We start from the raw sequence: 23,992 nt of genomic DNA, 5'->3' as shown, positions 1-23,992 counted from the left end.
CTGAAATATTTTGTTCCAGTGAGCAGAATCAGAGTACATCATCCTGTGCTGAGCTGCTCCTACCATAGATAGAATGCTACCAGCCTCCCAACCAGCTAGACTGAAGGTAGCATAGATACGTGGACTTTATGCTGTGGTACACCTCAGTGACTAGGAGGAGACATAGCTTTGGAACGTTTTCATCTTGGTATCTTTGGAGATAGCTGGCATCTGCAGTGATACTTGAAATATTGTGATCAATGTTACAGAGCACTGGAAAGGAAAACCAAGGAAACTAGAAATAGCAAAATGTGGGATGCTTCTTGATAGGTGTTATTTTGCAGTTCCTCACAAGTACAACACTGAAATGTTGCCATTAATCACATATACTTGTTGCCATTTTTATGCACACAAGAAAAAATTAAAATGAGAAGAAAAACATCTTCCAAACCAAACACCACCATCATCATCATCATCTTGCTCTTATTTTTTTCCTCTCAAAGGGATGATTTTCCTCCTTATTTTCAAATCCACATAGGATGGCAAAGCAACATAAAATATGTCAGCAAATACACTCAGAAAATTTGCATTTCTCTGTACACTTACGAGAGGATCTGGAGAGTCTGAGCCTGAAGATGTATGATAGAGGGCTTTAGATGATCTTTTGGAAATTCTTCTAATTTTTTACCAAAAGTTATCTCAAAAGTTCTAGTGCTAAAAATTGAAACCTCAATTGTGCAAAGGCTGACAGATGTCCTTGAATGTTGACTCACTGCAGATTTCAGTTAGACTATTCACAGGAGGTACATTTAAGCAATCTTAATCTAATACTTTGATAAGATGTAGGTCTCAGTAGAAATTGTTTAAGAAGGAAAAGCATGTTTTAGATTTTTTTTTTGGTGAGCTAAAAATGTCAGAATATTTTTATGAGTTCCATCTAACTTTTAAAGGGCACTGCATGACTAGCAGAAATCTAAGATTTGATTTTAAAGGCCTGATTCTTTTCACATTTGTACTGATTTCAGCTCAGGCGCCAGAGAAGCCATTGCTGGCTTGTAGGTATAAAAAGCCAGGTACTTAAACAGTGTGGTAGTGGTGACTGTCATCGAGTTTATTCAGACACTTGGCATTGGAAATAAAATTCACAAGCCTGAGTTATGCGCCTAAATTTCTTTTTACAGTATAGACTTAGGTGCTTGAAGAGGGTATTCACAACAGCCTTGAATAAAGCATTCATAAAACAACCAACAGGCAACTAAATAAGTTAATATTTAAGGTTCAATTTTTTAGGTACACACATACAGTTGACTGGTCTGTGATTCCCTTTTCAATGGGACTGCCAGAGAGTCAGAGGTGGTGTTGCCCCACACCTTTAACCCAAAAGAGGGAGACCTGGATTTTAGGCCCTCCTCAGCCAGAAGCAGTTCAGAAGCATCTTTTATCTCCAAGACTGGGAAGTCCAGGCTGAAGCACAATCTCTGTCCAACCTGTTGAAGTTGTGCCACAGTCTGCATATAAATGTATAATTCCTATGTCCCAGAAATGACAAAGGGAGAGACTGATGCTAACCAAATGATGATGCCTCTCCCCTGGAAGGTGTGGGAATCCCATTTCAGGGACTTCCTATAAACTCCACATTAAAGAATCATTGGGAAGCCTGGTCTCAGAAGATGTGGGTTCAACATTTACCTCTGCCCTTTTCTTACTTTCTGACCACTGCGGAAGTCAAACAAGCAAATCTGGGGTTCTAATTTTTCATCTGTAAATTAGAGAGAGTGGTAATTATTTTCCTCTATAAAATACAAGCAGAAAACTGCACTGATAAGGGCTATGATATCATCATCATCTCGGTAGTAACTGTAATTCTTTTAGCACAACAGTCCTCTTTTAACTAGGGAGAGTGAATCAGAGACCAGCACAAGAAACGAGCAATTTCAGCACATGAGAAGTGACAGTCTCACAGTACACTGTTCTGGTGCATCTCTAGCAGTATTGGCAGCTCACTCCAACTGGAAAAATTACTGATAGGCCAGAAGGACAAGAACAGGACCTTCAGGTTTCTGACTGAGCTGTTACAGTTACAGTTAGAATAATTATCTATTTATTTTACTCTTAAACCCTTCCAAAGTGAAATGGAAGTTGCAGAAAGATGATAAGAAACCCCATAACGTCATTCTGATACAAACTCTTTACAGAAAAGCACTGTACATCTAGTTCCTATATTTGAATACAGGGTTTTGGAAAATTTAATTCTCCACTGTAGCAGTTGATGAATTTAGGTTAGATGAATTGTTTAAAAACATCTAGATAGGAATTCTGTAATTTCTCCAAAGAAGGAATTGTACAAGTAAAACAGAAAATATGTTCTTTGATATAACACTTCTAGAAGTCTTTTTTTCTTGAAAAAGCAGATCTCTGTTATGACAATACCCAGAATAAAACTATTTCTTTGTAAGCATGTAGAGGACTGATTGTATTGGTTTAGATCTTGATTTTGAGAATGATTCTGGAGCTTTTGCCATCATTTTTTTCTGTCATTTTGCTGGATTAGTGTTTCATTTTTTATTTTTCCACCAACACTAGCAATAGGTTACAACCTCTACTTTCGGTAGATGATGACAAACATCACTGTTATCACATTTTGTAAAAATTCCATCATTTTCACCGAGCTGGAGAGTATGCTGAAAACACAAAGTACATTAACTTGGGTATTTAAAAGCTATTTTATATGTAAATATCCAAAAATCCTAGGAAAAAAGGACACAGGCTCAAGTAAAGTTAATTTTAGATTAAGTTAACTTATTGTATGCACAAATAAATATTGAATTATTTGGTAACCAGAACTTTTTTTTTTCCTGAAAATAATTGCTATCATCTATATGTTAGTCTTTGCCTTTTACCACTGAAGCAACTGCTTGGGAGTTTCCACACGTTTCACTGATATTGTAAAGGGCAAAATATCCCTCAAACTAAAATTTCATTATTTTTATACATCCTTCTGGAAAGACTGCATAAAATGTAATAAAAAAAGTGATTTAACGATGATCAGAATTTATGTCCTGTACAGTATACTGAAGAAGAAGCTAAAATATGAAGTTTAAGGGAGAGCTGAGGTGGGAACAAGTGAAAACAGACTTGATAGCATGAGGAATTATTCAGCACATGGTACAGAAAACCAGTTTTTGAATATTTATAAGCCACAATTCTTGAAAGTGTTGTTATAATGCTTCTGATAATGTTTTGTTGTTAATTAGTTTTCTTGCTATGTAGTCCTGTCTGCTGACACAAGAAATCCCTGCAAACAGGATGTTTGCACCTTAATGGGGTCTACTTTGTATGCATGAGTGCTATCTGTCTTGTTAAATTAATTTTAATACATGAGTAAATGAAGCCAGTTCAGCAGGTAGGGGAAAGGGGAAAGGGGAATGTGATGTGGGCCTTCAGTTCTAGGTTTTGGGCTTTAGAATACATTGCACATTTAAATTAAGACAGATAGACAATGGAAAGGTTATTTCTGTGTTTTTAGCCCTTAGGAGTTGATTTAAGAGGCAATCAAAAATACTGAAATCCAATTGTTATTAATAAATCACAAGAGGTTTGCCTTCTTTATTTATGTCACTAAATAGAATGAGACTAGATTTTCTGCTTCACGGATTGCAGATCTCCTCATTATTAAGAAAATATGGTAGAGGAGCCATATAGCCAGAACTGATTCTTTGCCTATATAAACTGATAAATGGTAGGTGCTTTTTATGACAGACGTTGAACTATATGAAAAACAGAACTGCTTTAAATCACACAAAATGCTGCTGTAAAAAAAGGAGCTGTCAAATATATGAAATCCTTGGCATGTTTGCACATTAGTAATATAGAATATAGGATACGTGGTTCTTTTAAACATACACTGAAAGGCCTGTTCAATTCTGAATATGGCATCTGCAAAGCCCTGGAAGATTATAGTCTTGAAAATGTCACAAAAATGAGGTATCAGACCACTTTGTGTTCTCATTACAACAGTTGTCATGAGAATGCATTGACTGTTTATCACTTATTACTGTCGTTACAATCTCTGCTCAGTAACAATGATGACACAATGGAAGGATGATAATATATTGACATTCTGATCATTTTACTTCATAAGTAAGCTTGTAATAAGGGCAGAAAATGCCCCCAAAGTGCTTCTGTGAATATTCCCAACCTTGTTGGATGGGCAATACCCATCTTGCATTACCTTATCCAAGAGTGAAGATATGGTAAAATATTACTTTGCTAACCCCTGATTCTCACTACATACTTTTTTAAGAAACAAACTTCTGCCTCAGAGCATGTCTTAGTCCCAGTGAGAGCTCATTTCCATTTCATTTCATTTAGAAACATCTATCAATTCCATTTTATAGTTGCAGTATTAATTTCATTGAATACATCGCCTATTGTTCTCTGACAAGGTCCTGATACAATATAAGCTGCTACTTGAGGATAATTCCTCCACAGGGTCACTGGGGTCTCAATGATCAGGTTAGAAAGTTGCAAAACGTCCATCTCCAATACTAGGCTATAGACTCAGGATACATCTTTATTTACTTCTGAACTTTATTCTTTATTCTTCCATATCCTGTTCTGTGAGTTTCATGTTAATAGTAGATTTTTCCTATTTTTAAATGTGCTTGCTATTTTTATTTCCACTTGCATGGGGAATAGCTCTAATGCATTGCTGCTTATTGCCTCACACTAGGGGCTATATCCAGGGAAGAAAAGCTGCGAGTTTGAACTTCCTTAGACTGAAAAGGACTTAAAACTGTAAGTATTCCAGGATAAGGACTATAACTTAGATTATTTTGCAAAAGGTGACCCTCATCTCTTTATTTAGTATGTGTTTACCCCCAGGAGGTAAGTCAGTAATCCATATCCTAAAGTGGAAAATGACACGTAAGGATAAGGATACATTGATATTAAGACTTCTAAATTTAGGTACCTATAGATATGTGAGGTGTCTAAGCTTCCATTAGTCACTGGAGATCTTGTCAATACAGACAGTACAGTCTAGAGAACAGCTGAGCTGTAGCAGATAGCTGGTAACTGTAGCACCAGGCTACATGCATGCAGACATCAACATTTTGTTGTCTTCATTTTCTTAATTTCGAAATTAATTCTGCTCTTAGGGGTTGATTTTGTTTCCTGCATAGAGCACTAGCGACATCTTAGAGTATCTTTACCTTCAGCTGCTGCTCTTGAAGGGTGTAGCTCTCCTGTACGTCCTATGGGTGTATCCTCAGATTGCTCGATACCTATATTAAGGTATCTAAATTGAGCCTTTAATGTCAACCATTAATTCTAGGGTTCTGTTTTAACACGTTTATATATAAATTATTTCCCATTTGATAACTCTATGCAGAGTACCTGCTCAATGTGAGCTAACAGAAAAGGGTAGGTGTCTTGTTAAGTTGCTGTGAGTCACTTTTTGAAGTACTTACCTCTTATTTGGCTATCCAGGTTATTTTGGCACCAAGTTTAAAGAAAATAAATCATCCTGGCCTATATTCAATGGCCTATATTTTAGAATTCTGCACTTAATTTGGACACTTGAAATGTAGTGAATCTGGCAAAAAGTGTGTGAAACTTTTCTCCTTAGAGCTGAGTCTTTTCAGCAAGATACCGTTTTCACATGTTGTGTCAGCTTGCATTTGTAAAATGTCTCCTCTTAAACAAAAACTAAATAAAAAAAAATCTCCCAAACCCAAAGGGAAAGTATTAAAAATATTGGCAAAAAATTTGGCTAGTGATGATCTATACCTCAAAATCAAATATCATCAAGACATCATGTTCCCAAAAAATTGCCCTAGATATTTCTTGATTCTTGTGATATATATTCTCCCAGAAACAACTGCATCAACCAAAATAAACTGAAAATGTATAGGTCTAGGCAAACCAAAAGGAAAAATGATTATATAGGTCATAATGTGGCATTTAGGTAACAGTTCAAGCTGGCAGCAGCACACAGAGGTTACAAAAGAGGAGTATCTCTAAAATAGCATGCCCACTGTATGTGGGAACTCCATTCACAAGAGAATGTGCCTGGTAACACCCCTTCTCACCTGGCTCCCAATCCTCCCGGGTTCTCCCCCGCAGCCATCAGAACAAGCAGCTCCTAATCCTGAGCTTAAGTGATGAAATAGTTCTTTTGAATGAGATTTCAGCTCAGTCATCTCAGTGTCAGGTATCAGTGCACATATAAGCTAGTCTTCTATAGTTCCTTAAAACAATGCAAATGTGACCTTGCTATTTTTGCAAGAAGGTAAGTGTGAACCAAGGACTACTTGAGTTCTCTTAACAAGTGCTAGATATTTTCCAGACTACAGAAAGATGTATAATCCTAGTGGTTAGATCACAGGTTGATAGACCTAAGAGCACCTTGTGATTTAATATTGGCTGAAATATTTGACTTACTATCATATTTAGACATCTGTATAATTCCCTGATCCTGATGAAACATTTTCTATACACAAGAAAAACCTTAGAGGAGAAGAAGGCTGTGCCTGATCAGAGTTTTCTTGGGTAAATCAATTACAGAAATACAGGAACAGAGAAGTCTACTTCAGATGAAAAACAAACATAAAAAACATTCCTTCCAGTCTACTGTACAAAGAAAAAATCTAAGAATGTATATATAAGAATATATATATTTGATAAACTTAGCATATTTTTGTCCCACATTTACAAAGAAGAGGATACAATGTAATTCACACTAGGAGGTGTTATTCCAAGACAGCTACCTGTTATCTAACATAAGATTAGGAGCATGTAAAATCTGACATCCGATAGGATAAATATATATAGTGTTATGAACAGTACGCCTTGCTCTGTAATAGTATAAGGAAACATATTTCATATTTTCAGTAGTGTTTCTTGTGGAGAGGCATAAATACATTTTGCACGTTTTTTTTCCTTTAAGATTTTAATTGTGTGTGTACATGTGACAAAAATATACGGTAATACACACACAATTTGTTCCAAAAACATCCGATGTCTGACTGTCTACTTACAAGGAAAAGAAGGACAGAAAGGAGGCGAAGAATGGGCTTAAGATAAGTGATGTGCATAGAAAAACATACTATAGACTTTTTCCTATATATGCTACAACTTTTGAAGTATAATTAATTTAAAAAGAGAGTAGACTATTTCCTGAATACTGTTGACTGTATCTTCCAGATTAGAATTCCTGTACTACTTGCTCCATGATACTAGACTGGTTAAATGCAATCAAAAGTCATTCAAATAAAATCTTTCTTTTTTGTTTCAAACAAATCTTCTTGTTTTGTATTGTTTTCTGGTACTTGATATATTTACATTTTAAGTTATTTTAAGTCTATATTAGAACAATAAATTCCTGTTGTGAATAACATTAGAAAAATGCAGTAGATATCAAAGAAAGTATTCCCTGACATTTCGAAATGTCAGGGAATACATCTACATGCAGCCAAAATTGCAATTATGAAATAGAATAAACCTATATGAATTAGTTTTAAGTCTGGTCAAAGTAATTAAAATCATTAAAAGGACTGATTCTGTTTCTCTGGTTCTGCATTGCCCTATATGTCAGTATACGCAATCCCTTAATTATTGCCATTCAAATTAATAGTGTAACTCTTGGATTTGCACCAATAGCTATGGAGCAACTCTGGATCAATGGTCCTAATCGAGCATGCTGTTTAAGCCTAGGCCTTCAATGGATCTATTCGTAAACTTGACATCAGGAACACACTTATGTTCAGCAATGAACTGATATGAATGCAATGGCATTTTAATTCATACTTTTGAGATATGCAACGATAATTCTGTAATTTAAAAGATAAATATTTTGCTCTGCTTTCAGAGAGTAATGGAGAGATGTGAAGGAGAAGACAACCACTACAAATTGCATCATTAAGATAACATGTAACGCTGGGAATAATAACCGTAGCCTGTGAAATTTAGAATTGTATTATATTCTCCATTGCTTAGAATAATAGCATGGATTGCAGGATGTTATCCCCAGCACATGCACTTGAATGCGTATTACATTTAGCTAACTAGCTATGCAAGATCTCCCTCCTACTCAACGTTATCAGAGAAGATGATAACATTAAAAAATCATCAACAATACACCATGCTTTCAACTAAAACTCAATTCAGCCATAATCTAGCAGCTATTCAGCACAACACTTTTTTAGTAAAATTGCTTTGCTTGAAGTTGTTCATCTAGCATAATACCTTCTATTTAAACACATTTAAATCCTTATACATGTTTGTATTTTTCTCATTAAGCTTAGCTTAATGCTTATCTTAGGATTAATAAAAGATCTTCTACTCATACTAAGTGGTAAGTAGTATAAATATTGTCCTTACTAAAATATTAAGAATTTCAATTGATAAAAAAATCACTTATTCTTAATATTTTTCTCTTGTTTCTAGCCATTTTAATTTTATGGCAAAATTCGGTTAATAACAAGTATACTCCTTTAGTCAAACATTAGAAAACATAATGTTGGCCTCTACTGTTTACACAGGATGAGATCTGAGTACCACAGAAAAAATATTATGGACTATAAGTATGGATAATCAAGGAGGGATCAATAAAAAGATAATAGGAAACTAGTATATTTGATCCAAAGTTTTGTTATACACAGATGCTGCAAATGTATAGCTCCTGTACTACAAGCAATTCAATGCATTTTTCTGAATGCTGGAATGCTTCAAAGAATGAAAGTATTAAACCCATCTTCTTTATCCACTCTAAAATGAGCTACTTGTCTAATAGTAGATTAAAATTCTCAAAATATCATTCATGAAGATAACTTCTTATAACCACAATGGCCTCTGGAAGTCAATCTTATGGAAATACTTTTTATCTTTTTTGGGGAGGTGATCCTCCCCCAAACTAGGCCATTTCTGAAATTTTGAATTGAATACTGACTAAATTTCGTCAATGAGGACATAAAGGCAATGACTGACGTCATGAATAGGAGCATATAGGTCTTTGCTTCCCTCTGGTGACTGGTGCAGGAAGAGTTTTGACTGAATCTGCTCATGTTGCTCAACTATGGCATACAGATTCAGCAAAAGATAAATTATGTATTAAGGTACCTGTGAAGTCAGTCAGATGAAGACATGGCATTAAAGGTGCATGCTTATCAAAACATTTGATGAAGAATGGCAGGTTTAAACTGGACACGTGCTTGAATGTTTTTTATCAGATAAAGACACAATTTCAGTGTTGAAGGTGCAAGAACAACTGGGGAGCACTATGTTTTCATATTTCTTTCTTCTGTACTCTTGATGAGATACAGAAATTGTAAAGCCATCAAGGGTATTGTAGCATAGCAATTGTATAATGTTATTTTCAAAGAAAACATAATTATTTTGCGGTACTGGCATTTAAATTTCAGACATAAGTACAAAAAGGTTTTAATATCCATAGCATACAGATTCCTTTTTCCAAATCCATATGTGCCAGGACATTTTTTAAATTTGGGGGAACTAGCGCTATGGGAAATTTTGATAACTCTCATGTATCTAGAGATTACAAGAGAGAATTTTTTGTATTGTTTTGACTATCCTATTATCCTTTCAATTAATAAGTATATATCCCTATAAAGGAATTCACTAGAAATAGTTCTTAAATTTGTAGAATGTTCATTTCCAGTGATATTCCTTGCCATTTTCAGAATATTTTTTCAAATATTTACTATTCAACTACAGAACTGCATTTCTTTCATTCCTAATACATTGTACAGAATTTTTTAACAACACTATTTTTTTTGTTTGTTTGTTTCACTGGTTCAAACAGTGGTTTAGACTCTATGCAGTAAAGGTTTTAAATGCCCAAAATCAGATTTGGTTCTTGAAATCGAAATGGCAATTCTAAAAATTGCTAATTAATTTGTGACTTTGAAAGTGCCTACATTTTTGCTTTAAAGTTACGCAAACACCTGGATATGTGATTTCTGCAACAGCTAAAACTCCTCTGACAGACTGAACAGGTTAGGCCTAAAGTCTCTCAAGGTCTGGAAACATTCCTCCCCAAGGATTTTGACCAGTACGTATGCTCTGCAGTTGTGTAATAGACACTGGGTGAGCAGCCAGGGGCCTCATGAACCATACTGGTATTCATTTTATTTAAAGTAAGTCTGAAGAAGAAAATGGAATTATTTTACTCCTTTTTTTGATGTTTCTCATCCATAAGATGCAACACCCCATACAGAACCACCTCCTGAGGAAAGGTGTCCACAGCCTATTCAAAGAACCCATATTCAAAGAACTGAATACGCTCAGATTGCCAGAAGTGGCAGCAATACCACTACAGCCATATAATAGCCTAATATTAGAGCAATCACTGAGAAATTCAGGCTCATTTCACTCTCTGCCATGCAGGAAATCAGCTGTGCCTCATCCATACTCAAAAGAGTTTGTCCCAAAAATAAGACTGTAGGCCACCTGAAGACAAATATAAAAGAGAATGCCACATTCTGTTGAATTTATTATATTAGCATAACAGATTCATTGTATGATGCAGATAGACACAAGAGTGAATGTGACTGTGAAGCCTGCTAGCTTGGCTTTGTCATCATCACCATCTGAGATGCATTTTCTCACGACAGATCAACATTCACTCCTGTTTGCAGACTTTTTCCTTCTTTGATCATACAAGCTTTAACATCTTTCCTGGACTGACCCACCTGCTACAGGAGGGATGCAGAGCACTGTGAGAGAGGAGAATATTCTTCAAATTTTGGTGATAAGGACAGTCACTTGGAGGTTGAGAAAAGCTTATTTGAAAATCACAAATCTCAGGGGTCTTAAAGTTTAATTTCCCATATTGCAGGCCATGACCCTACCCATCAAGCTATTTTTTGAGAGATGAGTACCACCTGCATAATTTACTTAAGCGCTTGGGACTTTAAAGAATGGAGTGAACCCTGCCTCTGTTCTTTGAAAGGAAAGTTGTAGGCATCCATCTTCAAAAGATTACTGTGGATCCAAACAGATAAAACTGCTTCTTTGGCACAGACACTACATTCTCTCCAGGTTTTTCTATAAGCTACTTAAGCTACAATAAGGTGTCTGCCCTGGGTTGCTATCTCACACAGAGCTTTTATTTCTAATTCAGGACTAGGTATTTAAAAAAACGATACTACAGTTTCCAGCTTTTAGATATCCAAATCCTTTTCAGGACACAGTCTTAAATACATAGTGCTTAATTCTTAGCTATCTGGCAGCCTAATAGAATGTACATTCCCAGATTAGATTTCCAAACTCCTATACAACATATGAGTGAGATTCATACTAATCCTGCAACCAAAGGATTCACAAAAGTCGGATCAGAGACTATGTGAAGTAGCCAGCAGGAAACACTGAGAAAATTGGTTTAGTCACCTTACTTGTTTGAGGATATATATACTCTCATGTGTAGTCTTGAAAGTAGGCATACTTAAAGAAGAAAAAAAAATTCTTTAAAAATTGTGTGATGTTCCTTCTTACAGTCTCCTACTTGGGACTTTTTTGTGGTATCAAATGCACTATCTTGTAAGCCTTAAATATTTATTGGGGCAATGTGGGAGCAATAGCAGCTCTGTAATATGGGCCTGAGTTACAGTGAATGCACAGTCTGAAGGTCCTGGCAATTGCACTATCCTGCCAAGGCATGAGTAGTTTGGTTGTGGAAACCTAGTTTTCTTAAGGAAAGCAGGTTCCAGAAGAGTTATGTGACAACTGATTGGGATTTCTGAGTACCTCATATTTGGCTTTCAATGCAAAATGTCTTTTCTAGGTCAAGTACCTAGCTCTGATCCCATATGTCACTTTTCTATTGGTGTACTCTATCATACTCGTAAAATTACAGTAGTGCAGACCAGGACAAGTCAAAGTCTTTGAGCACAATTCCATCCTTAGTTACTTGCATGTAATTCCATGGCTCTTTCCTTGGACACACCTTGCACAGGCAAGAGGATGACATTTTAGCCTAAGAGTTAGTAAAATGTTAACAACTGTTCAACAGTGTATGTGATATTAGTATAGCTAAGGTAGCTATGCCACCAATATAACCTGGCAGAATCAATACCCTTACAATAAAATATCTCAGTAACAAGCATTAAAGTAGAATGAGACCAAACAGCAACCTAACCTCCAGCATTAAAAATAATCCATCTAAAATAATCTAGACACAAGGCAGATATGGCAGTATTGAAATTGTTTCCCTATTGACAAAGGGATAGGAGTGAATGGCAGAAGGGTACTTCCCATAGCTCTTTCTCACATGGAGAGGTAATACCCCTCAAACTTTTCATCTTCATGGGTGATTCAAGTATATTACACTATTGTTTAAATAAGACATAATACAAACACCTTTAGTTCTGTTGCACTACTTCTGTCAGATAAACAGACAACTAAATTCTCCAGGGATGGCAACAATCATGAGCTCATCAGAATAAATGAGAAAAAATAAGAAATATCATTATAAAATTTTGTAACCTTTAGAGTTCTGCATCATGAGAACTTTGAGAGCAGCTAGACTCAGAGCCACGAGTTTGGAGCTCTATCTCTGCCAGGGCTTGATGAGTGACCTTGAACAAACAGCTTGCTCTCATTTGCCCTAACTTCCCTATCTGTAAGAGAGAGAGGACAATACCGACCCCTTCTGTAAATTTTTTTGAAATCTACAGGTGTAAAGAACTGTAAGAATTGCAAAATACAAATGAGAAAGGTTGATAACTGTCTTGGATTGAATCTTGTAGAGGAAGACAGTGTTCACCAACTCCAATATAGCTTACAGAAGTCTCCTATATAACATAATTACAATCAAGTCCAGTATCATGTTGGATCACAGATTCCATGCTGTTGCATTGATGGTGAGGTATTAGTAGGTAAAACAAGGTTCACCTCTTATCAGATTTGTTTACATCCATGAATTTTTCTGGAAACATCAATATGAAACCAAATTATGACCAACTTATCCTCTGTTCTAAACCTTATTCAAATTGTTTAGATTATCATCTTCTGTGTACTCACTGTACTCTGTGTGCTAAAAAGCCATCAAGAATTCAAATCAAATCTTTAAATTTGATTATGAAGCTACAACCACTAGCTCTCTTTATCCACATTTCAGTTGCCTGATATTGCAAGAAACCACTATTTATAGTTCTCTAAAATTGGCGTTTACATGCAAGCAATAAATAGCAATTGAATTCTCAAACATGGAGTTGATTAATCATTCAGTAAAAATTAAAAAGAAAGCAAACTTACTAGCAAGAATTAATTTAATTTCCTTTTTTGCTGCAATTCTCAGCAGGCCATGTAAACTCTGTTCGTGGTAGCGTAGGTGTTTGTGAAAAGCAGTGCGATAAAAAAGAACTAAATTATAAATTCCTCCCATATATACTGATTCATTTTGTATATGACTTAAGTAAAGAAAATCTTGTGTCTGTCTCTTTTTCAATATAAAGGTACTCTATTTTATGTTGTGCAATATCTACATATTTCAGGACCAAGTACTTCTGCATTACAGTACAATCTCAGCAGTCATCATAAGTGAATTTTTAAATTTAGGTCTTACCCAGCTTGAGCAGTGGTTTGTCACTTGATCTGATCTGATTCAAATCAGTCAAAGCTTTTCAGTTGGTTGCAATCAAGTTTGGATCAGGTTTTTCATTCCAGACTGTTTTAATGAAAAAGTTATCTCCAAAGAATATGATTCTATAGAATCGTACCTTAGCTGAGCAATCCTTTATGTAAGACTACAAGGAACAGAAGATTATGCAGTGTGCTATTATACAGACTCCATTATGTAATGATCTTTATAAAAGTAGATACTCAAGATTTAACAATTATCTGTTGAATAAGTTCATTAATATTAACTCTTTCATTACATTTCACAGATATAAGCATAGAAACTAACACAAAAAGCAAATTCACTGCCTTGGAAATATGAAGGAAGCAAAGTCTGACTTTCCTAAAAGCAGGACCAACAAGTCAGACTAAAAGCAATGGAACAATCAAATCTTCAGCTGGCACTAATTGCCAAGCTATAATTATATAAATTACTGTCACTAATTTTCTATTTTACTTACAATAAACCTGTTTCCTCCCTATCTTTCTGGTGACCAAAATAAAATGACTGTAGAACAATGCAAAGTAAGAAGGGGCTACCATTCGTATTTTCAGAGGTGAATTCTGATTTAGGATACCCTAACTATTCAATTATTAGCTTGCAACATTTTGACTTGAGTTGTAAAGACTCTTCCTGAACATATTTTCAAAGGCTTGCAAGCCTAACCCAATTAAAGATTAACTGAAATAGCCCATCACGGTAGCTTTAAAAAATGAAGTGGAGAGAGGAACAAAGCAGATCAGTGTTTGCTGCCAATTTTACTATGAGGCAACAAAATGCAAAAGTTATTTTGCTGGTATGCATGCAGGCTTCTATCCTACAGTGGAGTTGCATTCTGCCCTGCAGACAAATCTGTGGGAAAAAATCACAGTGTAATTGGCAGATACTTCTCTATTTGCATTGCACAAATTCCTTTATGGACCATTTCTCTGCAACCATAGCCAAATCTATCCAGGGACAACAAGGAAAAAAAACAATTCAAAAGCTCTTGGGGATAATAAAAGAAAAGTCATTATAAGCTTTTTTTTAAAAAAATCCTCTTTTAATAGAGGATGTCATAAAATAAGTCTGGAGTGAATTCCTGAAGTTATATAAATTTATACAATTTCTCATTTCTCACATGTAGGTATTCATAGTTTCACATAGCTTCAGGGTAGAAAATCTAAACCACTGTCACTGTAAATCAGATATGGCAACGGAAAAAAAAAATAGAGCAGACCTACTGCTTGCCCTAAACTAAAACTGAATCAGGTCAAAATCCTAGTAGTATTAAAAATTTCAGCTAATTGCACTGTGCTTCTGCAAACTGTATATTCAGCAGGCACAAGCTGCTATGGGTACACATATGGACAAATAAAAAGCTATCATACTGTTGTAACATCCTTCTGCAGCAATTGGCAGAAAAGATCCACAGAATCCTAAAAGCCCTTTCTTTACCCAGTGCTGTGAAATGTCATGTTGCACTGTGTACAGCTGTTGAGTGTGCCTGCAACAAATGACAGTTTCCCGAGGAGAGCAGATGTGCTCACATTACATAAAACACATTTCTAAAAGAACAGATACCAACTGCATTGTTTTTTAATTAGTTGGTGATCATTGGAAGTCCCATGTAAGAAGTCATCTCATTCTAATTATCCATTTTTCCACTCATCCCTCCATGTGCTCATCGTTACGGTATTAGCTGAGTGTTACATTTCAAAATGATGCTCACAGTGCTCAGTACTGTAGTACCTACTTTCTGGCCCCTTATAGCATTTTGAGTACTTTACGCTGAGTCAAAAATCCAGGGTCTGGATCCACTAAGACGACTGTCTAACTTAGCCAGGCCTAACTTTTATGGGTCCTAGAGCTGCATACAGACCATCTGTTATGGCCCCTGTCATAGATTTAGGCATCAGAGAAGGTAGTCAGTTCAAGAGAGCTGTTCAAACAGCCTAGTGAACCAGACTGCCAGATTCTGGAGCCCATTAAAATTACTTGCCCACTTTAAAAGCTCCTCAGGCACCTAAGCAGAGGGTCAGAAAAGCCTTGCATCTGGTGGTTACACTAAACAATCGCACATTTTGTAGCATGTGTTTCATACGAAAGGCTCAAGTGAGAGAGCTCCTTTAGATACAGGGTGCCCCTCTTTGAAAAGGACGTTCTCATCAGCAGTGTGGCAGCTAAGGCAACTAAGAAAGGGCAACTGAGAAATACAGATAATTCTATATTCAAGAATAGAAATATAAAACAGGCATTTCTGCAAATGAGTTATCAATTTCAAGAGGTCCCAGAAACAGGCAGGAAGCTAGAACCAAGGGTTGCAGCAACATTTCTGCAATACTGCTCATCATCTTTGAGGTAGAAAGTTCTGCTTGTAAGAACTAATGGGCAGAAGTGCTGCTCTAATTACCACACATTTCCAAGAAAGCTAAATAATCAGAAACGTGATTTTGGGACCAGACTGTTGTCTAACCAAAAGACCGTGCTTCCACCACCCAATTTAAGGAAGATTCTTCTGATGTCATTTCTTCTGGAGAAAAAGACGCTATGGTGAGGCTGAGCTCATAAGCGAGAAAAAAGACTGATAAGGAGAACATCAGCGGTCAGGGTAGCTGTCTCTGTGTGAAAGGCACTTTCTTGGGGCAGATAGCTCTGCTGTCTGCAAAATGCAAAAAAGGTAGCAGATTGTTTTCAAATTCTTTCTGCAACTCTCCTTTTTATGTTGTTCTCTCATTATCCTTGCAACACTAATTTGCAGCAGTCAGGGGAACAATTAGGACTCAAGGTGTTCCACAGTACCTTTCTGACCTAGTAAGACTTCAGTTCATCTTGGAAACATGCTTACCTATATAGTACATCATGCTTTTTTTACTGCTGTTGTAGATATCTTCTGTACAGCAGAACTGCAGATCACTAGTTCCATCCTGCTGATATCCATCTCACTGCTTTTGTCATTTGTTTAGGTAGGTAGCAGTGTGGAGAATTTACTCAAAATAGCAAAGTCCATTCAGTTGTGCCTGGGTCTCTAAATATGAATAACCACCATGGGCTTGATCTGGCACCCTAATTTACATAGTACCCTATGCCATAATTAATTCAAGTTACATTTTTTCAGTGACACGCTATAATGGAAATTTATGCATACATATTTGGACTCTTTGATCCGCCTGGCTTATACAGCCTTACCTAGACAAATAACACTAGGAAGAAACCCTGACATTGATATGGCTAAGATCTAGGTGTGGCATGGCGACAAACACATGGAAAGGTAGGCAAAATTAAAGAGTTGCTGGGACTCAGCTCTCCACCACATGAATGTTTTCCTAAATAATATGGAACAGTTACAGCAGGAGAAGTTGAGTAACACACTCCAGCAGAGCCGATAGTTCAGTGGGCATAGGTCACTTCTGTGATTCATGTTTCAAACTCCTCAAAAACTTATATAAAATGAAGAACTGAGGCCCCTCAAGTCCCCAGTTAAGTGCTCTAATCATTGGATTACTTGCTAGCTGAAGCTCTGCTGTGTCCCTCATCCCCCTTTTATTTCCTTTCCCAAGAGGTAAGAGGTAATGAGAGAAACTTTCAGGAGTTTGGTTTCATCTCAAAACCTTGACAATCACTTCATTGCTGTGGGAAAATCAGCCCTAGGACCTGACAAACTTCTTTCTCTTTGAGGAATAACACACTGGAATTTATGTATCACAAACAGTTCTTGAAAGCAGGGCTAGTTCATTTATGCCAGACAATGCAAAGCAGAAAAGGTACATTTCTTTCTTGAGTTTTAGTTTGCGTGTTTTAAGGAAAATTTTTCTCATCAGAATGTCAATTAAAAATATTCCACACATTTTCCCATGCACTGAAAGGAAAAGCAGTCAGTGTCCTAAGACTTTACTGAAGGCCAACACTCAGAAGTACAAAGTATGTGAATTGAATGGAAAAATATACCACTCAGATTTCTGTGGAAAAAAAAAATAATCACAACTTTCATACAATTGATGCTACCGGTTTCATGTACGGAAGCTGGAAATACTAAAGAAAACACAAGAACTCAAAACCAGCCTGGTTTAACTGACACAGACAGATGTTCTACTTATTTTGGGAGCATTAACTGAAAGAAAATGCTGAATTATTAGTATTTGAGATTGTTCTCTATAATGCATGCCATAAGCTTTTATTCTTTAGTTGTACTGTCTCAATCTTATACACACATCTGAGTAGCTGCCTATGGAGAGGACACAAGCCTTCTAGCTTGACAGATGAATGGAAAACCTAAAGCATTATCAAAGAGAAAGGGCTATCATTTAATTTCATAGAAAAAATGGATTAATACTGCTTTTGCCAAAGTTGGGCTAACCAAATAGCCACAAATAGCAATGGCAGAAAAACAGGTTTGAAGATCTTGCTGTGATCAAAAAGCATACAGATCCAGGACTTTCTTCAAGGATGGGTGAAAAACGAACTGTTAATCACTGATCAGTCTCCTGTGAAGCACATCAGGTAGACAAAGTTTCCTCTGTTGTCGGAGTATTGCACTGACAAGTGGAGCAAAGTATCATTTAGCAAATATGGATTTGCAGTGCAAGGAGATAAAGATGTAGGAGAAGTGTCCTAAAAGTTGGCAAAAAACATTAGAGGTTTCTGCTGGCAGGATGCTGATGATAAAACCAAACATCATTTTCTTCTGAAAATCGTTAAAGCACCTATTTAAATATAGAACACTGATTAGCTAAACACCTTCAAGTAAAAGCAGACTAGTTTTTCTTGGATTAATTCCAAAGCCCTTGCCAAATTCTGGTTATACAAAAATCAGCCACTTTTGAAGGACATGAGCACAGCAGAGTTCTGTGGGATTTGCAACATGGATAAAGCTATTAATTCATTAAATCTGTTTGCCTGCTGCTGAGAGTGGCCAGTTCCTGAGGCTTTAGTGAAAAGCAGAAAAAGTAAAAGGAAAACGAGCCACCAAGAACCCAACATCATCATAAGGCACCTAGCCAATTGTATAGTTCTGTACATATTTATTTATTAAGATTTATAAACAATAGGAACCCATCCAGCATTCTAGGAGCTTTCATGATAATTTAAAACTCACAATGTCAGGCTGCAAATTCTGTAATACACTAAAGTAGACACAAATAATATACTCCAAAACTAAAAGAAACAGCATTGCAAAAATAAAATTTTGAATCAAGTAATGCCCCCACAGATAGCATTAGAGACATTTTCTTAAGAGATGGAGGGGGAAAAATTGAATTATGCTCCTATTACTACTGGATTATCAGATTACATACTCAGGTAATAGATAATGTAACAGTCTCATAAAATAACACACGCGGGTAAAACATATGACAGTGCTGTCCATGCAGAAATTACTGATATGTCATGTCTTATCTTGAACAGTTGATGGCTCATATAACTTTTCAAGACAGATATATCTCTAAGAATACCACTAATACTTCAAATTTTTGAACATCTTCAACAGCTACTATTAAATAATAAGACTAGAACATATATCCTACAGCATCCAAAAGCTTGGGTTTCTCCCTCATCACCTCAGACTATTTTACATAAATTTTAGACATTTCAGAAGTTCACTATTTCATTCTAGGTTCTGAAGCTTGCCGAAACCAGTACTAATATGTACCACTAAACCTTTCCATAAACAGTTTTAAGCGAATGCAAAACAAGTGGCAAGCACAAAATACAACATACCATACGTTTGTGATGGCTTCACACATTCATCCCAAATACCTGCATGATACCTTCGCATCACACTGCTAAACCTTCCTCCCACCATGCAAATATATTTTTTTTGTAGTCCAATTTCATACAAATATGCCTTTGATATTCTGGTCTAGACCAATGAAACTGAGGCACGTGCTATAAATATGTGGTACTTAAAGCAATGCATGTAAAAAAAAAAAGCAAATAAAGCACCATACTGCTAATGTGTATGCAAAGCATTGTGGTGAGGAAACAAAGAATAGGTTACAAAATGTTCGAAATCTATATGTGCATAATAATATATGAAATCAAATCTCCACACATTTTACAGAAATGGAACATTATGATGTTGCTGATAAATAAAAGCATTATGATCTTTTCTTAAAGGCATAGACTATGGCACCACCTGTATTTGGAGTGATTTCTAGTACCATGTCTGAAGTTTCTCATTTATACACTATCATGTTGTATGTCAGTCACCTGTGTACTGCTATGAATCCAGACTGAAGGATAAAACCACTCCCAAAATCATAGGCATAAAGCTCATAACAGTATGGAAAATTCTGTAAAATGATATATACATAATGTATCTCGACTAGAAGCATATCATCATTTGAAAAATAAATGAATATGGCAACCACATAGCAACCCTTCCTGAAATAGTTATTCTATGCTTAGGAAAAATTCACCTCAACTTTAATGGGAGACAAGATAGCCCTAATTACCGTAAAAGGTTAATATTGCAAATTACAACTGCAGATTACAACTACAAATTACAATTGCAGAAACTTGCAATTCTCTCTAAACCACACTAGTTTTTCTGCTTTGCTTCTTTACATTGACTTTTTCTGTTTTGCTACAAAAGAGAGGCACACTGAAAAAAATAGCAGAGGACTATTAGCAAGTTATCATTATTTTGTATACAACTTAACTATTATTTTATTTAAAGTGAAATGGAAACTCTCACCAACTAAAATGAAGTTTCCTGTGGGTATCACACTTGACAATGATTTTTCTCACTGTGGTAGCAGCAAGTGGGAGCCTTCCTTAGTTATCTGTCTGATCATTTACCCACTCACATGTTGTCCAGCAACTAGTCATCAAGGGCCTATAGCTCTTAGCCACCCCCATTTTAAACCCGGAAAGGCAAGTTAAAATTACTATGATGTGAGTAACCTCTTGCTGATGAGATGTATTTCTATTTTCATAGCTGTGGAAAGGAAATCTTGTGATTGGAGAATCCAGTACTTTCACTCTGTGATCAGTTCATTTTCCCTGCCCTCATACTGACCCATTTACTGACTGGCTACTTAAATATTATTAGGTGCTGTGGAATATTTAATCCATAGTAATAGAAACAAACATCTGTCACTTACGTTCTTGAATCATCCCACAGCACACAGTAAGGATTCAATGTACCCTAAAAAGCAAGCAGACAAAACCATTAGTTACTGGTATACAAAAGATATATCACGCTTGACCTAATAATTTATTCTGGTCTCCTCCTGTAAGATTATGCTTATATCCTGGTGAATCAGTATCACTGAAATTGCAAAAGGTAAAGACTGTTTCCTGTAAAATATTTAAAAAGCACTTGAACCTCAAAGCAGAGTGTCACCTGGATTGTAGCTCTTAGATAAGATAAGCATAAAGTTGTCAATTTGGTATATCCCAATAGAACTGAAATATAAGCGTTAACCTGTTAAGTCTTGATTTGACCAAACATTTCTGTGTGTGCTCAGAAATGGAACTTTAGGTCCCTGGAGAGCTTGGATGATAAAAAGAGTAATGCCTTTCATTTTTGGCATATCTTGGGCAAAATGGCTGGATGCTGAGATTTCAGATGCCCCCACATTTGATACTTATGCACTTTTGTCATTCTGGGCCTAAATCAGCACAGATTTTTTTGCTCAAAATATTTTTTTTCTTCAGCTCTACCATCTCAGCTCCAAACTCTTCCAAGTCAGTGGAAAATTTCTGACTTGATTTAGTACTGGATAGTTATCTTGGTTTATTACACACCATTAAACTGTAAGTAAAGTTTTAGGAAACAGAAATTTCTTTGTTATTACTTGCTTATTTTTCTGCCTATGAAGAGTTAAGACAAAATTGAAAGCCAAGTTGTAGTCCTATTCCTATAAACCTTCCTTTAACAGAACTCAGATTGACTTAGTAGCCCCCGACTAACTAAAAACTGCAAAATTATATTCCCGTCATAAATGTTGGATATTCAGAGAACTCATAGCTATACAAATACATTAGCTACATAATACAGAACAGCAACACATATTTAAAAAAATCACAAACAATTTGAAGAAAAAGGTGGAACGAACTATTTTCTTATGTCTAGTTCACACAGACAGGAGACAGCCCAATATCATTTTATTTATAGAAAAAAAGATGGCAACCTGTGAAATAAAACATCTATTAAATATTTGAATTCTTCCACCCACCTCTTTATCAAAGAGAAAAACGCCCTTCTGAAGAGGCCTGTAACAGAGTTATTTAAGGAAATTTCGATCCTCTGCTTCAGTATTTTGCTGACTGCATTGAATTTTATGAATAGAGTATAAATATTTAAAGCCAACATATACTTATAGCACTTTAAATTAACAGAGCACTCTACAAAGATAAATAAAGGATTTTACATTCCCATAGAAATTTATAATATAGAAAAGAGGAGGAGTGAAGAGCACACAGGACAAAGCATTGAACAACAGGCACATAAAGATTCAGAGACTATGTCCTGCATCACTACCCAAAAGTGTTCAGCTATGTCGATACAACAGGAGACAGAAGAATAAGACTTAAGTTCAACAAATTAATGGTGCAGAATTAACCTTTTTTTTTTTTTTAAGGGTATTAATTTGTGTCCTAAGGCTATGTGAAGAAAGCCATCTCCATGCAACCTGATATAGCCATAAGCATATTTAAAAGATACTCCTTTAGCTAAATTGTAATAAGGCACTGCATATCTGAGATAAATATGAATATTGGACAGTTTATGGTAGCTATTCCACAGTGCAAGAAGATAGAATTCAAAAATGCTTTCAGAAAAAATGACAGGAAAAAGAAGTTGCATTCTACAAAATTCCCCAAAACATAACGAAGTAAGAGTCTTCACAGAAATCACACAGTAAAACTGTGTGGCTGTCAGATCATATGCTTCACTGTTCAGAATGGATTCAGGTAAAAAAATGCATATGTTTGGCCATTGCAGTTATTAAGGAAAGATAAATCAAGATAAATATCACTCCTACTCCTTAAAAAGGTCTTGTATGAGAGTTTGCACTGCCAGGTGCAGATGCTAGCAAGGGCACAGCAGCCTTCCAGAACTTACTCATTTGGTATCCATGTCAGACACCCTTCGAGCATTGCAAGCATTACAGGAAGCCTGTCTTCCTGATTTCTTTGTAGCTTTTAACCTATGTATTCCCTTTTTCACTGTATTTCTGGGTCTGGCCTTTTGGCAATATCTCCTCATACTGCTGTTGATGAGCCAACCCATTCCATGAAGGCAGCAACCTTTCATCTCAGTTCTTGCCAGTTAATCACTTAGCTGCAACTAAGGAAGCAGCTACTGTGTCTGCTAATGTTTATGACTGTTGCAGTATAGATTTATACGCTACAATACAGGACTTGGATATACTCAACACAGACATACATGTGTGAGTGTGTGTATATATCTCTGCCCAGCACATAAAATTGAACTTTCAAGGTGTGATTGGCAACTTTGAAAGCTATGCAGCACAATGCCAACTGTTTTCAGCTTCATTAAAAGCTTGATGTCCTATGCTACTGCTGGCTTACTACTTTAGTGTCTCTTGAGTAAATGTTCTGTGAAGTTAAAGGACGATAGTTCATATTCTCTCTAGAGCAAACAGAGTTTTGTTTGTGTAGTTTTTAAAAGATGGCTTTGGGATCTCTTCAGTTGAACTACTGGAAAATGTGATCACATTTGTCGATATGTGGTCACAGTGAATAAGAATAAATATCATGTTTTCTAAACAACATATTACAACCTACATTCTCACTATGGTTAATTCTATATTATTTATTTGAATTTCTCTGAAAATCCAAATACCATGCTATATTTCAAATATCATATACAATTGTGATTTACACTTCCTCCCAAAAATAACCCTCTGTTTTTATTAATGCCTAATTTTAATATAAAATGCAGCAATAATGATAAATTTTGAGTATATAAATATTTTAAGGATAATTTGAATTAAACTTATTAACTCTTATTAAATGATCATATGTCTACAGATCTTTTTTCATAATCACTTAGCTAACATTTCTTAATTTAGTAAATGGGTAGGGAGGTAAAAGAACAAATGTGTGGGCATACTTAGAGGTTGCTTAAAAATTAGTCATCAAGTCTACTTGGTTACACACCATTCTGAATAGTGAACAGCATTTCAAGACCAAAGGTAATGAAAAGAACAAAAATAACAACAAGAAGAGGCATTCCAAAAAATGCTTTCCAAAAATGCATTCCAAAAAAAGTAAATGAAATAGAATGTTTCTATTTTATTTTCCATTTAATAATTAATCATGTTTAATTGGCATCATGATTAATCTGTGAGTCATTAATATATAATGTTCAAAATCTACATGTACTGTAATACCAGCTTTACCTTACTTTTCTGCATGCAGAAATTT

At 35.7% G+C, this 23,992-nt stretch overlaps 1 protein-coding gene across 1 annotated transcript in view; it reads right to left on the bottom strand.

The window, feature by feature from the left end:
• Window positions 1-23,992, bottom strand: part of ADGRB3 (adhesion G protein-coupled receptor B3) — a 454,386-nt gene that overhangs the window by 163,367 nt on the left and 267,027 nt on the right. The window contains exon 16 of the mRNA XM_026095915.2: window positions 20,701-20,744. Within this exon, the coding sequence (XP_025951700.1) occupies window positions 20,701-20,744 (44 nt within the window). The remainder of the gene's footprint in view (window positions 1-20,700; window positions 20,745-23,992) is intronic.

This window comes from Dromaius novaehollandiae, chromosome 3 (genome assembly GCF_036370855.1).
Source record: "Dromaius novaehollandiae isolate bDroNov1 chromosome 3, bDroNov1.hap1, whole genome shotgun sequence".
Lineage (NCBI taxonomy): Eukaryota > Metazoa > Chordata > Aves > Casuariiformes > Dromaiidae > Dromaius > Dromaius novaehollandiae.
The sequence above is the reverse complement of the archived record's forward strand: the minus strand, read 5'-3'. Positions and strand labels throughout refer to the sequence as shown.